The following is a 22383-nucleotide window of genomic DNA, read 5'->3' on the forward strand; positions in this document are numbered from 1 at the left end:
GGTGGGATTCCAACTTCAGACATTTATAGCATATCCAAAAGATATACCATAAAAGTCTGGGACCTCACCTATCGGAAGGATGAAGCCCCCACACAGAGCAGATTCTCACATTGCCAGTATAGAAGAGGTGACTGTTTAGCAAAAAAGATTTACAAGACCATGGTTCAGCAGCCACACAAGTAGTCCGTAAGCACCTGACCAGAGCGCTGCGGACCTACAACTACCTGTGGCATCCCCAGCACCTCTTCTGTTTAGGAATCATGTGTGCTTCACACCATAACATAATGATATTATGCGGTCCACAAATCAGAAGTGTCGGAGTTGACGAAAGTGGTAGGGGGTTTGCAGTTTTCTGGTGTGGTAGTGTCGGACAGTAGCTGTGGAGTCAGTATAAAATGGACCGATCAGTAGTACAATGCAGGATGTGCTATAAATGTTTTCATAAGAATTTGGGAAAGTTATGAAATGTCTTATAAATGTCTGTTCTGTTCCTGATCCAAGGATCTCGGCTTTTAGCTGAGATGAATCTGTGCTGCACTTTATGTACACGCTCAGTAGTGAGACTGTGCTGTGGGGTCAGAGTCGTGGAGTTGGGAGTCAGGGAAATTGAGGAGTCGGAGTCTGTAGTTTGGCTTACTGACTCCACAGCCCTGCGGACTACTAACAAATTGTGTACATTTTTTTGCTCAACTCTACTGGCTCTCTGCATTTCTTTCTATGGAAGTTCCGTTTGCTCGATTATTTAAGGAATTTGTACAGAAATTAGTGTAGAAGGATGTGCATGTGCGGCGTATCTCCTCTGACAGCGGCACAGGATGGGGTTATGCTCTCGAGAAAGGTGCAGGTCCCAGCAGAGGGGCCAGCATGTGTCAGATATTGAAGGCCTGACCAAACATAACCCAAAATGGTTATATTCTTTTCAGCAGTTAAGCACTACATTTAGCGGGATGTTTATGTGATGAGACAAACCATGAATGGCTTCACAGAGCGGGAGACACTCTTTGCAGCCATTGTCCGTTCTGCCTAGATGAGAGTCTGGAATGACGGGACCACCTCTATAATAGAGAACTTGGAAATGGGTGTTTTAAACCAGAATACCCTTTTCAGATCTTCACCTAAATCTTGTGCTGCACCGTCAGATTTTCTCTCTAGTCTTTGTTTGCAGTGAACCTTCAATTTTCTGTTCAGATGTGAGGAGTTGTTGAAATTAAACATTGCATTTTGCCTATTCAGCATTGAAAATAAAGCAGAATGTGCCTATAAAACTGTGCCAACCTGGAGGAGAGATGGACCTTTTACTGTAATTGCTTCTGTAATGACTTAAAGGAAAGTGAATTTCCTCTAAGTTAAGGTTCTGTTTTTCTTACATTTCTTGCTTCCGGAGTGGAGACATCTAACCACAAAGAATTTGAGCTAGGGGCCATGGATCTGGTAATTGTGGGGAGCTTGCTTATTGCCGTCTCTCTCTAGAATTACAAAGCCTTGGTCACAAGCTGTGCATTTTTGTGTGATGACCAAAGGCAGCTCATGGGAACCAGTCTTGTTTTTCTCCATAAGTTGTGGAAATTGGTGGGCAGCTTTGTGTTTTATCTTATCTGTTAGACTTAAAAATCCTTTTTAATAAATACTCATTAAAGATTACATATTACTTAACACCTTTTATATATTCTTCATTGTTTCCTCAGTATAATTTTAATAATTTATGAGAGAAGTGAACTCCTAGATCATTGGTTTTCTGAAAAAAATAGTTCCTTTGATGGGCACTGAGCAGTAACCATTAGATGTAGTGCCTAATTTCTCCATAAAGAATATCTATTACACTGGGGAACAAGAAAATTGGTGTCTGTAATATGTAACGTATCAGGAACAGACATCTAAATATTTGGGCCCCGATTCCTCAAAGCAAATTTGCCAAAATTGCTTTGAAAATTCGCAAAATTTTTGATCATCTTGTAAAAATGTTGTGATTATTGATGTTTTCACATCAGTTTATCCCAGGTAGGCCCAAATGGGTAGAACTGAGGGGGATGGGGCATAACAATATAAGGGCATAACACTATAGCTCGTATAATTCATGACAAGCTGTGGGTTTCCTTACTTCAGAAATCTTCCTCCAATCCATTGACTGGAGGAAGATTTCTGGCATGGCGCACATGCCACTTGTCAGATGCTCCTTATTCATGAAGAGCCATGTGCATCTTCAAGAATCAGGAGCGTCTGACTCCATCATGCCCCCTGATCAAGATTGGTGATAAAATCGCCGGTCTTGCTGCATCTTTGGTTGTTGGTTTGATGTAGCAGCTGAAACCTTTCTCAGGCTGCAGCAATTTCTGATTTAGCAGTAGAATTGACTAATTTTATGCGCACTTTTAATATTTTGTTGAGTTCTGGAGACAGGCGGAATCCTATTTGGTTTTGGCATTGGCTTTGAATATTGGTGATGACAAGGCATTAATTACCAGGTAAAGTCAAGTGCAAAAAGATTGAGAAGTTCTTTTGTAGAGAGGTTTGACCGTTTCATTTTCTTTATTCAGTATCACACATGTAAATATTAACTTTCCTGTGTGACTTCCCCTAAAGACTTTACTATTATCTGCCCTTAGCTTGAGTTTTTTTATATCTAATTTTCTCATTTGCATTTAAGACCCTCATGCATATTAGATTGACGTCATCTTAACCCATTCACATCAGCAGGACTGGCCAAAAAGTGTAATGTGTATGAGGGAGCCCAGGTTCTCTGCCAACAAATGATGTTGGGGAATATAAGGAGCCATCATGTCCGCTTTCGGACCTCTGAGTCCTTTTGTTCTTGGTCAGATGAGTCTCTGCCAGAGGAGTCTCCCGTAAAGAATACAGCCCCCCGTGTATGGAGGAGTCGGGAGAGATAGCTGCCGGACGAACATTACATGTATGAATCTCGGGCTTTACAGTTCTGCCGGACACTCAGAGTTTATGAGATTATAGAAGACATTATGAAACCATTTCTGCTCTCTTTCGCCATTCTTGCCGATAGGTTGTGTTTTATATAGTCTTCATAATCCATAGGACCTTACACTAACAAGTGCAGCAATTACAAGGGTGCAGATATTCACAGTTGGTTTGCGTCCTCTGACACTTTCTCAACTGCTTAATTTGCAAAGTCTAAAGTCGTTTTGTGAGTCCATTCGATTGGGTGTGTTGGTAGAGCAGTGACACCCCCAATCTTACATTAATCTTTTCATGATCTATAATCATCTATAATGAATTTATTATAGTCTCAAGAAGTTGGCCCTTTTTGTTTTTCATTTTGTCTCGTGTAGTGTCTCGCAACTCATTTTTTTGAGTTGTTTGGAATCAATTAAATTTGAAGCTTTGGACTTCACTTTATAGATACATTTATTTATAGTTCTTTGCTGTAACATTTGCCTTCTTCAGTTCCATAATAAATTGTCATGAGGAAAAAAGGAAGAAAAAATGGACTTAACCACAATTTTCCACACCTCAATAGGGAATTTGTACATTTAAATGTTTTTCTCTTTGAAGGGAATGCATCACCAGGTTTTTGCCACATAATCTGAGAGCAGGATGATGTAGAGACAGAGACCCTGATTCCAGCGATGTGTCACTTACTGGGCTGCTTGCTATAGTTTTAATAAAATAACAGTTTTATCAGCAGGAGATTATCACTAGAGGAATAATAAACCTGTTACAATGCAGTCCTCCATATTTATGCACTCCTACCACTGGCAGTTTTCTGATTATGCAGTGTACCCAGAAAGCTGTCAATCAGTGGTGTGGGCGGGGTTATACCGAGCTCAGCATTCACAGAACCAGTAGATCTGCAGCAGATAAATCTAAGATTTTATTAATACTGCAGTAAAGCAGCCCAACAAGTGACACTGGAATCAGAGTATCTGCCCCTACATTATGCTGCTCTTAGATGGAATAGCAAAAACCCAGTGACATATTCACTTTAATATTTGCTAAATTTGAGGAAGGCTAATATTTGTTACTGCTGGCCTTCATTTTGCTATTTAGCAGAGCTAGGGTTTTCTTCCGACTGGTATTTGACTGTTTTTACCATTAATTCATGCTGAATGTCTGGTGCCACTATTTCATGTTTACCGCACGTGACTGGTCAACAGTGCGGTTAGTTCAGATGGTTAATGACTGGCAGAGTGCTACGGATCATATGAGGCAGGAATAATTAGGGTAATTGTTACTTCAAAGTCAGGATTTTTTGTGGGAAGCCATCCCCAATTTAAGAGCAAATCACACCCATTTCATACCCAGACTTGGTTGGTGTGGTTTGTTAGGAAATGTAACGATGCCAAACAAAATATTTTCCTTCTTGATAGACTGCAGTGCTTTATTAGCGGTTAAATAGTATTTCTGCTTAGTTTCTATGTTCATTACACAAGGATCAGGATCTTTGATCAGGATGGAAAGTGTGCAGGAAAAAATCCACTGCTGATTTTGATGTTAATGAGTGGCAAAATCAAGGTTTTATATGAGGATTTGTCGGATTATATTACAGACCTGGAGCCGATTTTACCCTACGTCTTACACAGGATGAACTCTGCAGTAGCTTTTTATTCTGCTCCACTGGTCAATTTCCCCATGGATTCTATGGAGGTTTTTCCAAAAGCATGGTTAGTGTTATTCTCAAGTTGTTTCTTGAGCAGCACACAACTCACACACAACAGTCTTGTTACCCTAACGTGACTGTGACACAAACAGTGTGTGAGCTCTTGTTCTGGCAGTTTACTTTGTTATCACTATATTTGCATATAGACATAACAGAGCATTTGAACAAGCACATGGCTCCAAAAAGTAAGAGCATAATTGGAAGACCTGATTTGGAAACTACCAATGCAGGGAGGTGGTGATTTTTCAAGACTGATAACAGCAGCTGAGTCAGCAGCTGAGAGGGATGACTCTGCGAATTAGAAATCAATAGCTAGGAGAAAGGTGGCTGAGACCTCATGCATTTACTCCCCAGCCTGGAATGTAGCTGCTGCTCATGTTGACCAGGTTCTGGTGGTCGACATCCTTGGCAGCATGCTGTACACTATGTACGATAACCTCTCACAACAGGTGAATGAGAGCAGTTAGAAAAAACAAGTCGTGCTGTCTGATTAACCACACCAATTTGATAATATGAGACTACTCCTTGAAATTTCATTCACTTTGCTGCTACTGTAGTGTGCTGCACATTTTCTGCCTGGAATACCATGACAGAATGTCTACAGCATATCTGCCCCCCTTGGAATATGCCCCAATATATAAAACTTTTTTTTATTTCACAATTAGCGTCCTCATCTGCCCTCACATACAAGATTATATGACCTGCATTACCAGACACAACCCTTGGACAGCTTATTCTAGAGAAAAAGCAGATTTTTTTGTAATCAATTCCAGACTACTATATCTGATCTATTTTTTTTAAATAGTGTAAAAAGGGGATCCTGCTTTAACACATAATTACTTGCCATTCTAAAGGCTTTCTACATAGGAGTGAAAATGAGATCTGAAATATGTCTGTCTGTACCACCCACACCAGCTTTTTTCCACCCAGACCACTTCCTCACTCTCCACAATGATTTATTACACCATTTAAAATGCATATAAAAAGCAGAGCGAAGAAGTGGTGTGCCTGCCTGTGATCCAGACTGATCATTGATCCAAACTATATAGTCTACTCTAGGAACTTTAAAAAATTTCCTACAGCTTTTCTACAAGCTTCATATATACAGGTTGTTCTGTTTTCTGGTGGAATCTGGAATCCACCAGCAAGATGTCATTCTTGTTAGTTTATCTCTGTTTGTACTTTTTTATGCTAGTGATGTGAATAAACTATGACACATGTTCATTATGCATGAATGATCAATGCAAATATTAGTAATTGATACTATAGTATCAATATCAATTTTTAATCTGTAAATAAGCTGTGCTTCCAGGGCCATAAATAGAAAGCCAATGTATCAATTCTCTATAAATCACCTAGGAAAAATAAGTAAGACCTACAGTGCCTACAAGTAGTATTCAACCCCCTGCAGATTTAGCTGGTTGACACATGCGGAATTAACTTGGCATTGTGACATTTGTACTGTAGATCAGCCTGGGAGTGGGAAATGCACTGCAGCAATTTTTTTTTTTTTTTTAAAAAACGTTAAAAGTTAATTTAGAGTGTCATTTATTATTCAACCCCTCAAACCACAAGAATTCTGTTTGGTCCCCCTAATGTATTAAGAAGTAGTTCAGGCACCAAGAATAATGAGCTTCACATGTGTGGATTAAAGATCTCTTTTGCCAGCCTTTTCTGACTATTTAAGACCCTCCCCAAACTTGTGAACAGCACTCAGACATGGTCAACATGGGAAAGACAAAGGAGCATTCCAAGGCCATCAGAGACAAGATCGTGGAGGGTCACAAGGCTGGCAAGGGGTACAAAACCCTTTCCAAGGAGTTGGGCCTACCTGTCTCCACTGTTGGGAGCATCATCCGTAAGTGGAAGGCTTATGGAACTACTGTTAGCCTTCCACGGCCTGGACAGCCTTTGAAAGTGTCCTCCCGTGCCGAGGCCAGGCTTGTCCGAAGAGTCAAGGCTAACCCAAGGACAACAAGGAAGGAGCTCCGGGAAGATCTCATGGCAGTGGGGACATTGGTTTCAGTCAATACCATAAGTAACGTACTCCACCGCAATGGTCTCCGTTCCAGACGAGCCCGTAAGGTACCTTTACTATCAAAGCGTCATGTCAAGGCTCGTCTACAGTTTGCTCATGATCACTTGGAGGACTCTGAGACAGACTGGTTCAAGGTTCTATGGTCTGATGAGACCAAGATCGAGATCTTTGGTGCCAACCACACACGTGACGTTTGGAGACTGGATGGCACTGCATACGACCCCAAGAATACCATCCCTACAGTCAAGCATGGTGGTGGCAGCATCATGCTGTGGGGCTGTTTCTCTGCCAAGGGGCCTGGCCATCTGGTCCGCATCCATGGGAAGATGGATAGCACGGCCTACCTGGAGATTTTGGCCAAGAACCTCCGCTCCTCCATCAAGGATCTTAAGATGGGTCGTAATTTCATCTTCCAACAAGACAACGACCCAAAGCACACAGCCAAGAAAACCAAGGCCTGGTTCAAGAGGGAAAAAGTCAAGGTGTTGGAGTGGCCTAGTCAGTCTCCTGACCTTAACCCAATTGAAAACTTGTGGAAGGAGCTCAAGAATAAAGTCCACATGAGACACCCAAAGAACCTAGATAACTTGGAGAAGATCTGCATGGAGGAGTGGGCCAAGATAACTCCACAGACCTGTGCCGGCCTGATCAGGTCTTATAAAAGACGATTATTAGCTGTAATTGCAAACAAGGGTTATTCCACAAAATATTAAACATAGGGGTTGTATAATAATTGACCCACACTTTTATGTTTAAAATTTAATAAAATTCAACTGAGCAACATAACTTTTTGGTTTGTAAGATTTATGCTTCTGTTCATAAAACCTACTCTCGTTTGCAGTTTGAAGGCTCTAACTTATTTGCATCTTATCAAACCAGCTAAATCTGCAGGGGGTTGAATACTACTTGTAGGCACTGTATATAAAAAAGTATTTATTTTGAAACCCAGGATTGAAGCAATGATTCAGAATCTGTTAATGTAGATATGCATTATTATAAGGCTGTGTTGAAATGGCTGTAATTTATGTCCTTGTGCACAACAGGTAGGTAGGATGATGTATAAATAATTAATAGAGACAAGATTTTTCAGAATTGACCATTATGGGTGATTTCGATGTCTTACCAAACATTGGGTTTTGTATGGACAGTGTTGCACTTGAGTTTGACCCCTTTATTTTCTCTGTCTATGAGTAATGTGAAACGTATGGTATTTCCTCATACATTTGCTGGCCACACGTTTGCATATGCTATTGTTTCTGGCGTCTTTCCAGAGAAACTGTTAGCCTGGCATGAAAATTCCTTTGATCCTACAATATCCACATGTCCATTGCTGCTGAAAGAAAAAATCTAATATGAGGGTAACATAAATAGATAAAATGGTGTAAATATCCTACTTTGTAACACAATGGTACTTTGTGAGCAGTGTTCACTAATTCATCAAGATGAATAATTGAACAGTTTCAGAGCACTGTAAACGTCAGCAGCTGGGGAGAAAAGCATATGTATCTGCTTCTTTTTACAGTGATGCTCATGCTATATTGACGTTGCAACACCAAGAAGGAAAGGTTGTGCAATTATGGCATCACAGGATCGATCAAGGTGGATGATATACAAATGATGAAAAATGGCACATTTTCAATACATCTTGATTTATTCAGTATAGAGTATGAGCTCATGCACAGAAATACCCTCACTTGTATACCTTGGCTATAAATCAAAAAGATCCGCTGCTGGCAGCTCCCTTTGTCATTGCCAACCAGTGCAGAGCATGTTAGCACATTGGCGCCACAGAAACCTCTCACAGTACCATGAGCAACATACTGCCTGGCGTTGTTGTGTTGAAAAACAGCTTTTGGGACATTTTGAAGAAATGGCCATACCACTGGTTCTACAACCAAAGTTCACACCATTCTTACTCCTAGGATTATGGTGTGTGCTGGCATGATGTACAGTAGCCGGACATCTCTAGTCTTCATTCCAGGTACACTACCAACTCTGCGTTACATTGATCTGGTCATTATTTCCCTAAAGATACCAGGAGTCGGTTTTCAGCACGACAGCGCCATGTGTTGTTTGTGCTACTGTGATCTGCCCTCATGACCTAAAAGTGCTACCATGGCCTCCAGCATCTCCGGAGTAGCCTCCCATTGCCAACCGTACAGAAATTCCTGGACAATCCATAAAAATAGGACACTTTTTGCACTGTCCGTAAAAAATATTTGCGGCATCTGCAACTTTTTTTTTAAGTTGAAGAAACTTATACAGATTATTTTGGCTGTAATTATAATAAATTTACAGTTATGCAACTGATGTTTTCATATCAGAACTATGAGTTGTAGACACGAGTCACTTATAAGAATAATTACCGTATTTATTATGTTTTTTCAATGTGTGCATAAAAAAAATTTGTCTGTTCGTGATTTTTTGCTAATAATAATCTTTAATTTTTATATAGTGCCAACATATTCCGCAGCACTTTACATACATTATCATTGCTGTCCTGATTTGGGCTCACAATCTAAATTCCCTATCAGTATGTCTTTGGAGTGTGGGAGGAAACTGGAGAACCCGGAGGAAACGCATGCAAACACAGGGAGAACATACAAACTCCTTGCAGATGTTTCCTTGGTGGGATTTGAACTCAGGACCCCAGCGCTGCAAGGCTGCAGTGCTAACTACAGAGCCACTGTGCTGCCCCAATTGATAAATTGTCCAGAAAAAAAAAAATCAAGTTGGCAACCCTGCATCAGTCACATCTGTAACATCATTAGTCGGCAATTGCCAAGGGAGCTGCCAGCACTGGATGTTGATGATTTACTTTCCCAAGTGCATTCAGTGTGGCAGAACATTTCTCAGATCACCATTAATCACTTCATTGATAACATGGCAAGGTGTATAAGTGGGGGTATTTCTGCATGTGGCGTGGCAGTCACATTCAATACTGAATAAATTGAGATGTTATTAAAATGTTATTTCCATTTTTTCATCATTAGCCTATCATGAACAGGTCTGTCGATCCTGTAATTTCAATAATTCCACAACTTTTTATGCAGCAGGCAAAATATTGTGTAATAATGAGAAATTACACAGGGAAAAAGTATTGAAAATGCTTCAATTTATTTAATACTTCGTACAAAAGCTTTTGTTGGTGATGACAGCTTCAAGACACCTCCTGTATGGAGAAACTAGTTGCATGCATTGCTCAGGTGTGATTTTGGCCCATTCTCCCAAACAAACTCTCTTCAAATCCTGAAGGTTCTTTGGGTTTCTTCTATGAACTCAGAGCTTTCGGTCCTTCCATAAATTTTCTATTGGATTCAGGTACAGTGATAGGCTAGGCCATTCTAGCAACTTTATTTTGTTTCTCTTAAATCAATTGAGAGTTTCCTGGACTGTGTGTTTGAGATCATTGTCTTGCTGAAATGTCCACCCTCGTTTCAGCTTCATTATCCTGGTAGATGGCAGCAGATTTTTATCAAGCATGTCTTGGTAAATTTGTACATTCATCCTTCCTTCAGTTAATTGAAGTTTGCCAGTGCCGTAATCTGAAAAACAGCCCCATGATGTTGCCACCTCCAAACTTCACTGTTGGTATGGTATTTTTGGGGTTATATGCAGTGCAGTTTGGCCTCCAAACATGGTGTGTATTAAGGCATGCAAAGAGTTCATTTTTGGTCTCATCTGACCAGACTATATTCTCCCAGTATTTCATGCGCTTGTCTAAATGTTGTTGAGAAAACTGTAAAAGCAGAGCTGACAGTGAGTACAAGGCAGCTCAGGGAGATGGTCTGATGCTGGGGAAGCAGTGTGGAGAATATAGTGAGCAGGGCGGCGCTGAGAAGGCGTGCGCGACGCCGGCGTGACAATATATAATATATATATGTATAGAAATTCTCCTAGTCAATATAGCATATTCCAAGTTTGTTTTGTTAGGAGCCTGCAATAATATCAGAGTGGTAAAGGTCTATGGTAGCAGACGCAATATCCACGGGTCAGGTTAAAATTGCACTATATGCTCCCTATGGCAGCATATAATAATGGAATAGAAGTTTATTTATATAATTTATGTCTTACAAATTCTGTCTCCTGGTGTGATGCCATCTTTTTGATAAAAGTAAAAATGAGGCAGCCTTTTCAGCAGGAGAGCCCACTCCCATGCAAGAAGTTGGGAGACTAGGAAGAAGTGCACTCTTGAAAAGAAAGGGTGACACAAACCCTTTATGAACAGGTATAGCTGACCGGTCACAGTCATTGTTTGTCATTTTACCTTTTTCCTGTGATTACAATTCTTCTGCAAATGGTCAAAGGTACAAGGTGTGCATGTGTTCTTCACCTTAATTAAGGATGCTTTGTGATTCTCCATCATATCCCTAATGAGGCTCTCACGAGACTGAATACATCACCTACGCAACCATGCTGCTTCCCTTGATAAGTGTAATGCCAATGGTTACTAGAACATGTCCTGCCCTGTAAAATGTGCTTGTCACAAGGATGCACAAATAAACTGTATGGCCGATTCCATTAAAGCCTGGATACGCTCCGCCGTCATGGTTAGATAGAGATGGGTGATTGTGAAACAGAGGGCCGTGCTTTTAGTCCATCATTTACAGCAATTGGTTATGTTTCAGGACTGTCAGCTGGATATCTTTCATTACCGAATCCAAGGCAAGTTTTATCAGTTTGTTCTTACATGGTCACAAAAAGAGAAATAAATCTTAGAACAAAAGATGGTTTGCAGAAGAAACAAAGGGGCAGATTTATCAACATGTTCCAGTTGAAAAAGGTGATTTATTACATAGTTATCCAACCACACAGACAAGCCACCATTTATATTCTGGGGTCTGCCAGTTTTCAGAAAAAAAACAGAAATGGATTCTAGAACTAGAATCAATGAAAATGTTTCCAATATTTGACCCTATACTACTTTTAATCCAGTCTCTGGTATTAGATGAAACCATCAAAAACCTTTTAGGGGCAGCACAGTGGCGCAGTTGTTTAGCTCTGCAGCCTTGCAGCGCTGGGGTCCTGGGTTCAAATCCCACCAAGGAAACATCTGCAAGGAGTTTATATGTTCTCCCTGGGTTTCCTCTGGGGTCTCTTGTCTCCCCCCACACTCCAAAGACATAGTGATAGGGAATTTAGATTGTGAGCCCCAATGGGGACAGTGATGATGATGTCTGTAACACGCTGTGGAATATGATGGCGCTATATAAATAATAAATACTTTAGGGCTACCGTCATAGCTTCTATTTTTAATGGCATTATTACTGCTTTTCAAGATTATTCTTCAAACATAGACTGTGATATTCTTGCTTTAGAAAAGAACGGGAAGACAGAATGAGCCCCAGTGGAACTTCCAATTTCAAGTGTGACCAAAGCTTTAGATTTTGACAATTTTTGTATTGCTGACACTTATTTTTCTGTTTCTTTTTGCTCCACAGATAATATGCAAGTATCACTAGCTGAAGCCCTGGAGGTGCGAGGAGGGCCATTGGAAGAGGAAGAGTTATGGGCCGTATTGAACCAAAGCACTGAGAGCTTGCAACAACTGATGAGAAAGGGTAATGGTTTTTTAGATGTCATTTAGACCTGTGCTTATTGTAAAAAGAACTTGCAGCCAAACCCAATGCTTATGCGTGTGTTTATCTAATATTTAGTTTTCAAAGGAGATGTCCAGGCTTATGATCTTGATGACCTATCCCTAAAATGGGTCATCAATTTTTGGTTGGTGGTCATATAACACCTGTAATTCCCACCGATCAGCTATTTTCAGCTCTGGTGGCCAGTTATAGATAGTGAATAGATATAAAATAGTACAATACAGTTCACTATCTAGTGGCCAGTTCAGAGGTCGCAGCTCAGATCCTATTGAAGTGAATAGAAGCTGGACTGTAGTTTTTTAGTCACTACACAGTAAACAGGGCTGTGGTATTTCCAGCTCCCTTCACTGTTTACATACAGTACAGACCAAAAGTTTGGACACACCTTCTCATTTAAAGATTTTTCTGTATTTTCATGACTTTGAAAATTGTACATTCACACTGAAGGCATCAAAACTATGAATTAACACATGTGGAATTATATACTTAACAAAAAGTGTGAAACAACTGAAAATATGTCTTATATTCTAGGTTCTTCAAAGTAGCCACCTTTTGCTTTGATGACTGCTTTGCACACTCTTGGCATTCTCTTGATGAGCTTCAAGAGGTAGTCACCGGAAATGGTCTTCCAACAATCTTGAATGAGTTCCCAGAGATGCTTAGCACTTGTTGACCCTTTTGCCTTCACTCTGCGGTCCAGCTCACCCCAAACCATCTCGATTGGGTTCAGGTCTGGTGACTGTGGAGGCCAGGTCATCTGGCGTAGCACCCCATCACTCTCCTTCTTGGTCAAATAGCCCTTACACAGCCTGGAGGTGTGTTTGGGGTCATTGTCCTGTTGAAAAATAAATGATGGTCCAACTAAACGCAAACCGAATGGAATAGCATGCCGCTGCAAGATTCTGTGGTAGCCATGCTGGTTCAGTATGCCTTCAATTTTGAATAAATCCCCAACAGTGTCACCAGCAAAGCACCCCCACACCATCACACCTCCTCCTCCATGCTTCACGGTGGGAACCAGGCATGTAGAGTCCATCCGTTCACCTTTTCTGTGTCGCACAAAGACACGGTGGTTGGAACCAAAGATCTCAAATTTGGACTCATCAGACCAAAGCACAGATTTCCACTGGTCTAATGTCCATTCCTTGTGTTCTTTATCCCAAACAAGTATCTTCTTGTTGCCTGTCCTTAGCAGTGGTTTCCTAGCAGCTATTTTACCATGAAGGCCTGCTGGACAAAGTCTCCTCTTAACAGTTGTTGTAGAGATGTGTCTGCTGCTAGAACTCTGTGTGGCATTGACCTGGTCTCTAATCTGAGCTGCTGTTAACCTGCGATTTCTGAGGCTGGTGACTCGGATAAACTTATCCTCAGAAGCAGAGGTGACTCTTGGTCTTCCTTTCCTGGGGCGGTCCTCATGTGAGCCAGTTTCTTTGTAGCGCTTGATGGTTTTTGCAACTGCACTTGGGGACACTTTCAAAGTTTGCCCAATTTTTCGGACTGACTGACCGTCATTTCTTAAAGTAATGATGGCCACTCGTTTTTCTTTACTTAGCTGCTTTTTTTTTCCATAATACAAATTCTAACAGTCTATTCAGTAGGACTATCAGCTGTGTATCCACCAGACTTCTGCACAACACAACTGATGGTCCCAAACCCATCTATAAGGCAAGAAATCCTACTTATTAAACCTGACAGGGCACACCTGTGAAGTGAAAACCATTTCCGGTGACTACCTCTTGAAGCTCATCAAGAGAATGCCAAGAGTGTGCAAAGCAGTCATTAAAGCAAAAGGTGGCTACTTTGAAGAACCTAGAATATAAGACATATTTTCAGTTGTTTCACACTTTTTTGTTAAGTATATAATTCCACATGTGTTAATTCATAGTTTTGATGCCTTCAGTGTGAATGTACAATTTTCATAGTCATGAAAATACAGAGAAATCTTTAAATGAGAAGGTGTGTACAAACTTTTGGTCTGTACTGTACCTATAAAGAGAAAAATCTGAGAAAATTAAAATTTTGCAGTGGTCTCTTAATTTTTGCCAGAGCTATATAAGCAAAACATAATAAATAAATAAATGCTGCTATTAATTTCTGACATCAGCATTTAAATAAAATGGCGCTGGCTCCCATTAGACCTGCCTCCCATGCGATCACAGTAACCGATAGGTTGCTATGACAGCTGGGGGTCTGCTGAAGACCCTTCTCATTTCTCCTGTGAAGCTTAGCTGTATTGTGGCTTTGCAGTATATATCATGAGCGATCAAAAATTGCAGGTTGAAGTCTCCTAAGTGGACTAAAAAGTAATGTAAAAAATAAAGAAAAATTTATATATATAAAATCAAAATATAAAAGTTCAATTCTCCCCCTTTTTTCCTCCATTAAAAATAATGGGACACAAATAGAAAAATATATTTGTTATTGCCATGTTTGTAAAAGTCTAATTTATTAAAATATGTTTAAATGTATCCCCAGTTTTAAAATTGCTGCGCTAATTGAGTCATTCAGTTGTAATATACATATGGATAGATCTACTTATTTGTAGCTACATAGGTATAGTGTGACACCCCAGGGGTCTGGTTGCCACAGTAATAGAGATATTATGTCTGAGAGCAAGTGGGAGGTTTCTCTGGTCAGGAGCCCTAAGCGTGCAACACGGCCCACCCAGACCTGGGAGGGGAGGAATCTGCCCTTATAAACTGGGTCTGGGGCGGGATTAGGTGAGACAGAGCCTGCAGAACAAGCAGAGCAGTCAGAGCCTGGAGAGGGAAAGTGACAACAGGAGCTCTGTAGGAGCAGAGGCAGAAGGCCAGGGGCTGTGAGCAGAGATATAGCTCGCCCTGGCTGAAGTTACTAAAACCGGACACAGGAGTCCGAGGCTGTGGGGACTGATATATGCCCAGCAGCAGAAACCAGCCGGCAGGGGATTCCAGGTCCTCTGGCCATAGAAGCCCGGAGGCTCAGTCACAAGGAAGGGACCAGCGCCGCCATCCAGGAGCGGAGGCTAACAGAAGGCCCCAAGTCACCAGCCATACGGGTGAGCACCACACGGTATACTCAGGGACGTGGGCTACTTGTAACCGCTGACAGCAAGGTAGCCAGGAAGAGTGCAGATAAACGGGGAGGCCTACAACTCCACCTGGCCAGGGGAACTCCTGCTTGCTCGCAGACTGACCAGGCCCCTTATACTAGCCAGTACTCCCGGGAGGGTCTGCCTTGTACCATCAGTAAAGACCCTGAACTGTACCTCACGTCTCTGTGATTCCTTGCCGCACCAGCACCATTAGCACTGGGACCCTCACACCATCACTCCCATCATCTCTCACATTAGCTGCCCTGAGGCAATACTTCTCCCGTAGGGAGTTATCCCATACTCGGCTGCGCAAACAACATCAGCCTCAGCGGTCGGCAGCGCAGCGGCGGTCCCCACTGACCGCAATCCACGGGTGGCGTAGTCGGACATATGCTATACATCAAGACTGCCACTGGTTTGACCACCCTGGGCACGGACCGGGTCACCGCCACACGGAGACTACAACCCCCAGCATTCTACAACAGGCCCGGTTCCGGGTTCCCCTGCACAAGAGAGGCCCAGGGGGTGCGTCAATAGCTGCTGTTCATTATTTAACCTTTAGGGATTATATCCTATTTTGTAATGTCTAATGACCAGAGGAACAACGCGCTATTAAAATAGAGAAAGAGCCTCTGCAGCATGTTTCACCTTTATGGGCTTCATCAGGGCTATGAGACAAATGCACTGTGTGATTGGTGTGTTCAAAAACAAACCCTGACTCAGTGTCATCAACAGAAAAATTAAAATGTTTCAGGTCTTGGAAAATGGTGACACAAAACAAACATTTTTTTTTAACAATATTCAGAAATTTTATTATCATTTAGCAAAAACCTGCTGATATATTCTTTCTATTTAATCAGAGAATAGCATCATGTAGGGGCAGATACCCTGATTCCAGCTATGTGTAACTTACTGGGCTGTGTTTTGGTGTTTCAATAAAATCAATGTTTTATCAGCAGGAGTTAATCACTACATGACTAGGCATCTCATGCCTCCTGGTCCGGCATTGCCCCCACCACTAATTAGCAGCTTCCTGATAGTATTAAGCATACACAGAAAGCTACCAATCAGGGGTGTGGGCGGGGTTATTCAGAGCTATATCTGCAGCACAGAAAACTATGATTATATCACAACTGCTGCACCCAGGAAACTAAGTGACACATTGCTGGAATCAGGCTCTCAGCCCCTACATCATGCTGCTTTCAGATTACGAAGTAAAAACTTGTTTACAGATTCCATTTGAATAGAAACAAAATTGATGCATGTTGGGTGTTGCTGTAATCGTACTGATCAGGAGAATCATGTTTCCAGGTCATTTTTACCGCACAATGAATGTCGTAAAAACAAAAAAACAATGGCGGAATTGCATTTTTTTCCACCATTTTTTTTTTTTACTGATTTTCAGTACATTAAATGATAAAATGAATAGTGCCATTCAAAATTACAGCTCATCCCTCAGAAAAAGCAAAACAAACCATCACATATCTATGCCAATGGAAAAGTAAAAAACGATTGCTCTAGAAAGAAGTTGAGGAAAAAAAATGAAAAGTTCCATGGTCCTTAAAGGGTTAAGTTAGTTAAATGATTATTCAGCTGTACTTTACTCTAAATGTGTACTGAGACCTTTAGTGCTAACTTCTACGATAAACCACGGCCACTGATGCAAGTCATGTGGTTGGCTCCAACCAAAGGTTGTTAGGTCACAATGTGACAAGTGGCCGTCTTACGTTGTAGATTGTTGTATGACATTGTACATACGGAGGAAACACCGAAAAACACTACTGGCAACTAGTAGACACCACAACTCAACATGTGTGGGCTTCAAACCAATGGCCCTAACCTTCAACAGTACAGTAAGAAATATCTCACTATTAAATCACACAACTTTTCAACCTAATCCTGATGTCCACCAGACAGCAGTCTTCAGGAGCGCACCACTCCCCTGCCTCCCGGCTTCCTGTTTGCCGGGTGAGATGTGCTCCTGATTCATTGACAGTTTGAACCATCAGCATCGCTGAGCCACTGGTCTGAACTCTGTGCTACCCAGTGCTGCAAGTAAAGGGAGCTTTGACTCTCCAGAATTGGAGGATCGCAGGGGTACTTAAAGGGGTTGTCTGGTCCTAAACTGCAAGTTTGCAATCACTGTATATGACTGCAGACTTGTGAATCCTCACACCACGTACACTGCGCATTGTCAGGATTTTCTGGTGCCGGCGCCATGAGTGAGTGGCCAAGTGACCACAAATATGCAATATGTATACTCCCGGCCACATTCCAACTAAACTGTTTCCGGCCATGCTCAATACATTTACATTGAGCGAGGCTGCGTCCATCTAGTCGGCACATGACCGCATGTATGCAAATTACATACATGTGGTCATGTGACCGCCACTCCGGGCACCGGAGAATCCTCACAGTACGCAGTGCACGCATTGTGGGGATTCACAAGTCTGCAGTCACATAGAGTGCCTGCAAACTTGTAGTTTAAGACCGGACAACCCCTTTAATCTGTGCGGCCAGCTCCAGAGCAGCATTTACAGACACTACTGAACTGAACTCCTTGCCTAGACCTGCCACCTGATGGATTGCAGAAATGGCCAGTAACATAGGCAACGAATAGTAAACAATAACATGAAAAATCCCCCTGTTCTTAAGAATAGAGAATATTTTTCATAACAAGTAAATTGCAAAGTTGCTTGTTTTAACCATTTATGGTGTGAAAGAAACTTCTTTAATTTTACAAGGCCATGTGTGATTTTATTTAGGGAATAGAGCTTATTTGGTACATGCGACAGGTCCTATTTACCGTGTTCATTAGATTAAAGGATCATTATAATACGTAATTTACTGTTCATAACTCTCTGAATATCATTAAACATGACTCCAGAGGTGGCATATTATTTTATATTTGCATAGGTAGTATTTCATATAGGTCCTGTTTTATTCCTTCGACTTTACAGGTTTTGTGCTTCTTATACTAGCATTCCACGTGTTATACGTTTCTCAGGTGCACGGCTGTCACGTAGTGTAAAAGTTATTGTGTGAGAGTGTACTAAGCTGTAATAAAATCTGTATAATATATTACATAAACAGAAGAGATTATAGACCAGCTTTATGTGATGACATTTCTGTGTAGGTGCTGCTCAGAGAACGTATTATTCAACATGCCAAGCCCAAATCTGGTTTATCTACCCTCCTACGTAATTACATGCAATAAGCATTTTGTTATGGGAAGGGAGGACTAGCTGCAAGGACATGCTACATCATGTGATGAGTAAACATTGTAATACAGCCTGTATCAAAAAAGCCAGAGGAAACTGAATGTAGCAGCACGTTACAAATCATTGTATAGTATTTGTACTTGTGTTTTGTGTAACAGCTAATATTGTATTTTACTTTGTCTAGAAACAGGGCTTATTTTCCCTTAGCTTCCATCTCCGTGTTTAACAAACGTATGGCACAGTTAAAGGGGTTGTCCGGTCATAAGTTGAAAGTCTGCAATCACTCTATGAATTCTTCTGAATTCTTACAGCGCACGCTGTTAGGATTCTCTGGTGTTGCCAGCGAAAGCAAGCGTTCATGTGATCGCAATTATTCAAATTTCATACATGAGGTCACATACCGACTAGACGTGCTCAGCCTCGCTCAATACAAGCGAGGCCAGGCACGTCTAGTTGGAATGTAGCTGGAAGTACGCAAATAGCATACTTGTGGTCGCATGATCACAAACTCTGTCTCCAGCAACACCGCAGAATCCTCACTGTATATGGTGTGTGCACTGTATACAGAGGGTACGGAAAGTATTCAGACCCCTTTAAATTGTTCACTCTTTGTTTCATTGCAGCCATTTGGTAAATTCTAAAAAGTTCATTTTTTTTCTCATTAAAGTACACTCTGCACCCCATCTTGACTGAAAAACGAGCAGAAATGTAGAAATTTTTGCAAATTTATTAAAAAAGAAAACTGAAATATCACATGGTCATAAGTATTCAGACCCTTTGCTCAGACACTCATACTTAAGTCACATGCTGTCCATTTCCTTGTGATCCTCCTTGAGATGGTTCTACTCCTTCATTGGAGTCCAGCTGTGTTTAATTAAACTGATAGAACTTGATTTGGAAAGGCACACACCTGTCTATATAAGACCTCACAGCTCACAGTGCATGTCAGACCAAATGAGAATCATGAGCTCAAAGGAACTGCCCAAGGAGCTCAGAGACAGAATTGTGGCAAGGCACAGATCTGGCCAAGGTTCTAAAAGAATTTCTGCATTACTCAAGGTTCCTAAGAGCACAGTGGCCTCCATAATCCTTAAATGGAAGAAGTTTGGGACCACCAGAAGTCTTCCTAGACCTGACCGTCCAGCCAAACTGAGCAATCGCGGGAGAAGAGCTTTGGTGAGAGAGGTAAAGAAGAACCCCAAGATCACTGTGGCTAAGCTCCAGAGATTCAGTAGGGAGATGGGAGAAAGTCAACTATCACTGCAGCCCTCCACCAGTCGGGCCTTTATAGGAGAGTGGCCCGACGGAAGCCTCTCCTCAGTGCAAGACATATGAAAGCCTTCATAGAGTTTGCTCAAAAACACATGAAGGACTCCCAGACTATGAGAAATAAGATTCTCTGGTCTGATGAGACAAAGATAGAACTTTTTGGTGATAATTCTAAGCGGTATGCGTGGAGAAAACCAGGCACTGCTCATCACCTGCCGAATACAATCCCAACAGTGAAACATGGTGGTGGCAGCATCATGCTGTGGGGGTGTTTTTCAGCTACAGGGACAGGACGACTGGTTGCAATTGAAGGAAACATGAATGCGGCCAAGTACAGAGATATCCTGGATGAAAACCTCTTTCAGAGTGCTCTGGACCTCTGACTTGGCCGAAGGTTCACCTTCCAACAAGACTATGACCCTAAGCACAAAGCTAAAATAACAAAGGAGTGGCTTCAGAACAACTCTGTGACCATTCTTGACTAGCCCAGCCAGAGCCCTGACCTAAACCCAATTGAGCATCTCTGGAGAGACCTGAAAATGGCTGTCCACCAACGTTCACCATCGAACCTGACAGAACTGGAGAGGATCTGCAAGGAAGAATGGCAGAGGATCCCCAAATCCAGGTGTGAAAAACTTGTTGCATCATTCCCAAGAAGACTCATGGCTGTATTAGCTCAAAAGGGTGCTTCTACTCAATACTGAGCAAAGGGTCTGAATACCTATGACCATGTGATATTTCAGTTTTTCTTTTTTAATAAATTTGCAAAAATTTCTACATTTCTGTTTTTTTTTCAGTCAAGATGGGGTGCAGAGTGTACATTAATGAGAAAAAAATGAACTTTTTAGAATTTACCAAATGGCTGCAATGAAACAAGAGTGAAAAATTTAAAGGGGTCTGAATACTTTCCATACCCACTGTAGATTCAGAATTCTGCAGTCACATATAGTGACTGCAGACTTTTAACAGAAGACTAGATAAACCCTTTAAACGTGCCAATTACGGATGTTAAATGACTACCAATTGTCTACAAGCAAGGCAATCAGCAGCGTAATGACAGTCTGATTACACAGGCCTACAAATGTTCTGAGCATACAAAACATTGTTATCGGCAGCACATCACCTGTTTACACAGGGCGATGCGTAGCCAATTAGGATGATTTTTTTAAACCTGCTTAAAAATTGTTACCCAGGGAACAAGGAAGAGGAACAAGTGTTTTGCTTGGTTGTCAGCTAATTGCCATCTTGTTAAGACAGGCCAAACACTTGCGCCTTTATTATTGACCCATCTAACTGGGCCTTTAATCTGCAGGTTATTATTCTTTTCTCTGATGGGTCTTTCCAGAACTAAAAGGTTTTCGAGAAGGGACAGCTACTGGTTTTCCTTAAAGGGGTTGTCTGGTCTAAATCTACAAGTCTGCAGGCACTCTATGAGACGATTTGCGTACATGTGATCACTTGCCGACTAGATGGACGCCGCCTTGTTCAATGCAAGTGAATTGAGTGAGGCCGGACACAGTCTAGTCGGAATGTGGCCAGGAGTATGCAAATCGTATACTTGAGGTCATATGGCCACCCGCTCCTAACACCGGCACTAGAGAATACTTATAGTGTGCAATGCGCGTTGTGAGTATTCTTAAATCTGCAGTCACATAGAGTGCCTCCAGACTTGTAGCTTAAGACCAGACAACCCCTTTAAGGAAACCAACTGAGAATGGAGTTTTATTGGAAATGCCTTATGGGAAAAACTTACAAATTAGCATTCTTCTGGAAGAAAAGAATACTATCTTGCTAGTTCCACACAGTGTAAGTAGCTACCGTGAAACAATTGTCTGAAGATTGATGTTTCACTTCACTAATATCTATAGATGTGGTGTACAGGTCGGACTTAGACTTACTGGATAGCTATTTGTACTAGATGTCAGTAACAAAATATTTTTGTTTCCTTCCTTTCAGGAGGGAACTAATTTGCATATTAAGCCTAATAAGGAAATATACTGTGTACATTTCATAGAATAAGCGATAGGGTTGTTGGAGAAGAGTTGCCGCATCTTTACTTCACATTATTATTATTATTATTTATTATTATAGCGCCATTAACTCCATGGCGCTTTACATGTTTAAAAGAGGTATACATAGCAAACAACAAGTACAATAATTTGAACAAAAACGAGTCAGCAACTGGTACAGGAGGCTAGAGGACCCTACCTGTGAGGGCTCACAGTCTACAAGGGATGGGTGAGGATACAGTAGGTGAGGGTAGAGCTGGTCGTGCAGTGGTATGGTGGAGCGAGGGTTATTGCAGGCTGTAGGCTTGTCTGAAGAGGTGGGTCTTCAGGTTCCTTTTGAAGGTTTCCACGGTAGGCGAGGGTCTGATATGTTGGGGTAGAGAATTCCAGAGAAGGGTGGATGCACCGGAGAAATCTTGTATGCGATTGTGGGAAGAGGAGATAAGAAGGGAGTAGAGAAGTAGAGAAAGAGATCTTATGAGGATCGGAGGTTCGGAGACAGGTTGTGGATGGCTTTGTATGCCATGGTTAGGGTTTTGAACTGGA

At 41.5% G+C, this 22383-nt stretch overlaps 1 protein-coding gene across 5 annotated transcripts in view; it reads left to right on the forward strand.

Annotated features, from left to right (window-relative positions):
- Positions 1 to 22383, forward strand: part of PTPN13 (protein tyrosine phosphatase non-receptor type 13) — a 388996-nt gene that overhangs the window by 101867 nt on the left and 264746 nt on the right. For all 5 annotated transcript variants that reach the window (XM_073637137.1, XM_073637140.1, XM_073637138.1 and 2 more), the window contains exon 2: positions 12107 to 12226. In XM_073637137.1, coding sequence (XP_073493238.1) covers positions 12112 to 12226 — 115 coding nt within the window. In that variant the 5' untranslated portion in view covers positions 12107 to 12111. The remainder of the gene's footprint in view (positions 1 to 12106; positions 12227 to 22383) is intronic.

The sequence above is a fragment of the Phyllobates terribilis genome, unplaced genomic scaffold (genome assembly GCF_046119375.1).
Source record: "Phyllobates terribilis strain yellow unplaced genomic scaffold, ASM4611937v1 Scaffold_1__5_contigs__length_1240528914, whole genome shotgun sequence".
In the NCBI taxonomy this organism is placed as follows: domain Eukaryota; kingdom Metazoa; phylum Chordata; class Amphibia; order Anura; family Dendrobatidae; genus Phyllobates; species Phyllobates terribilis.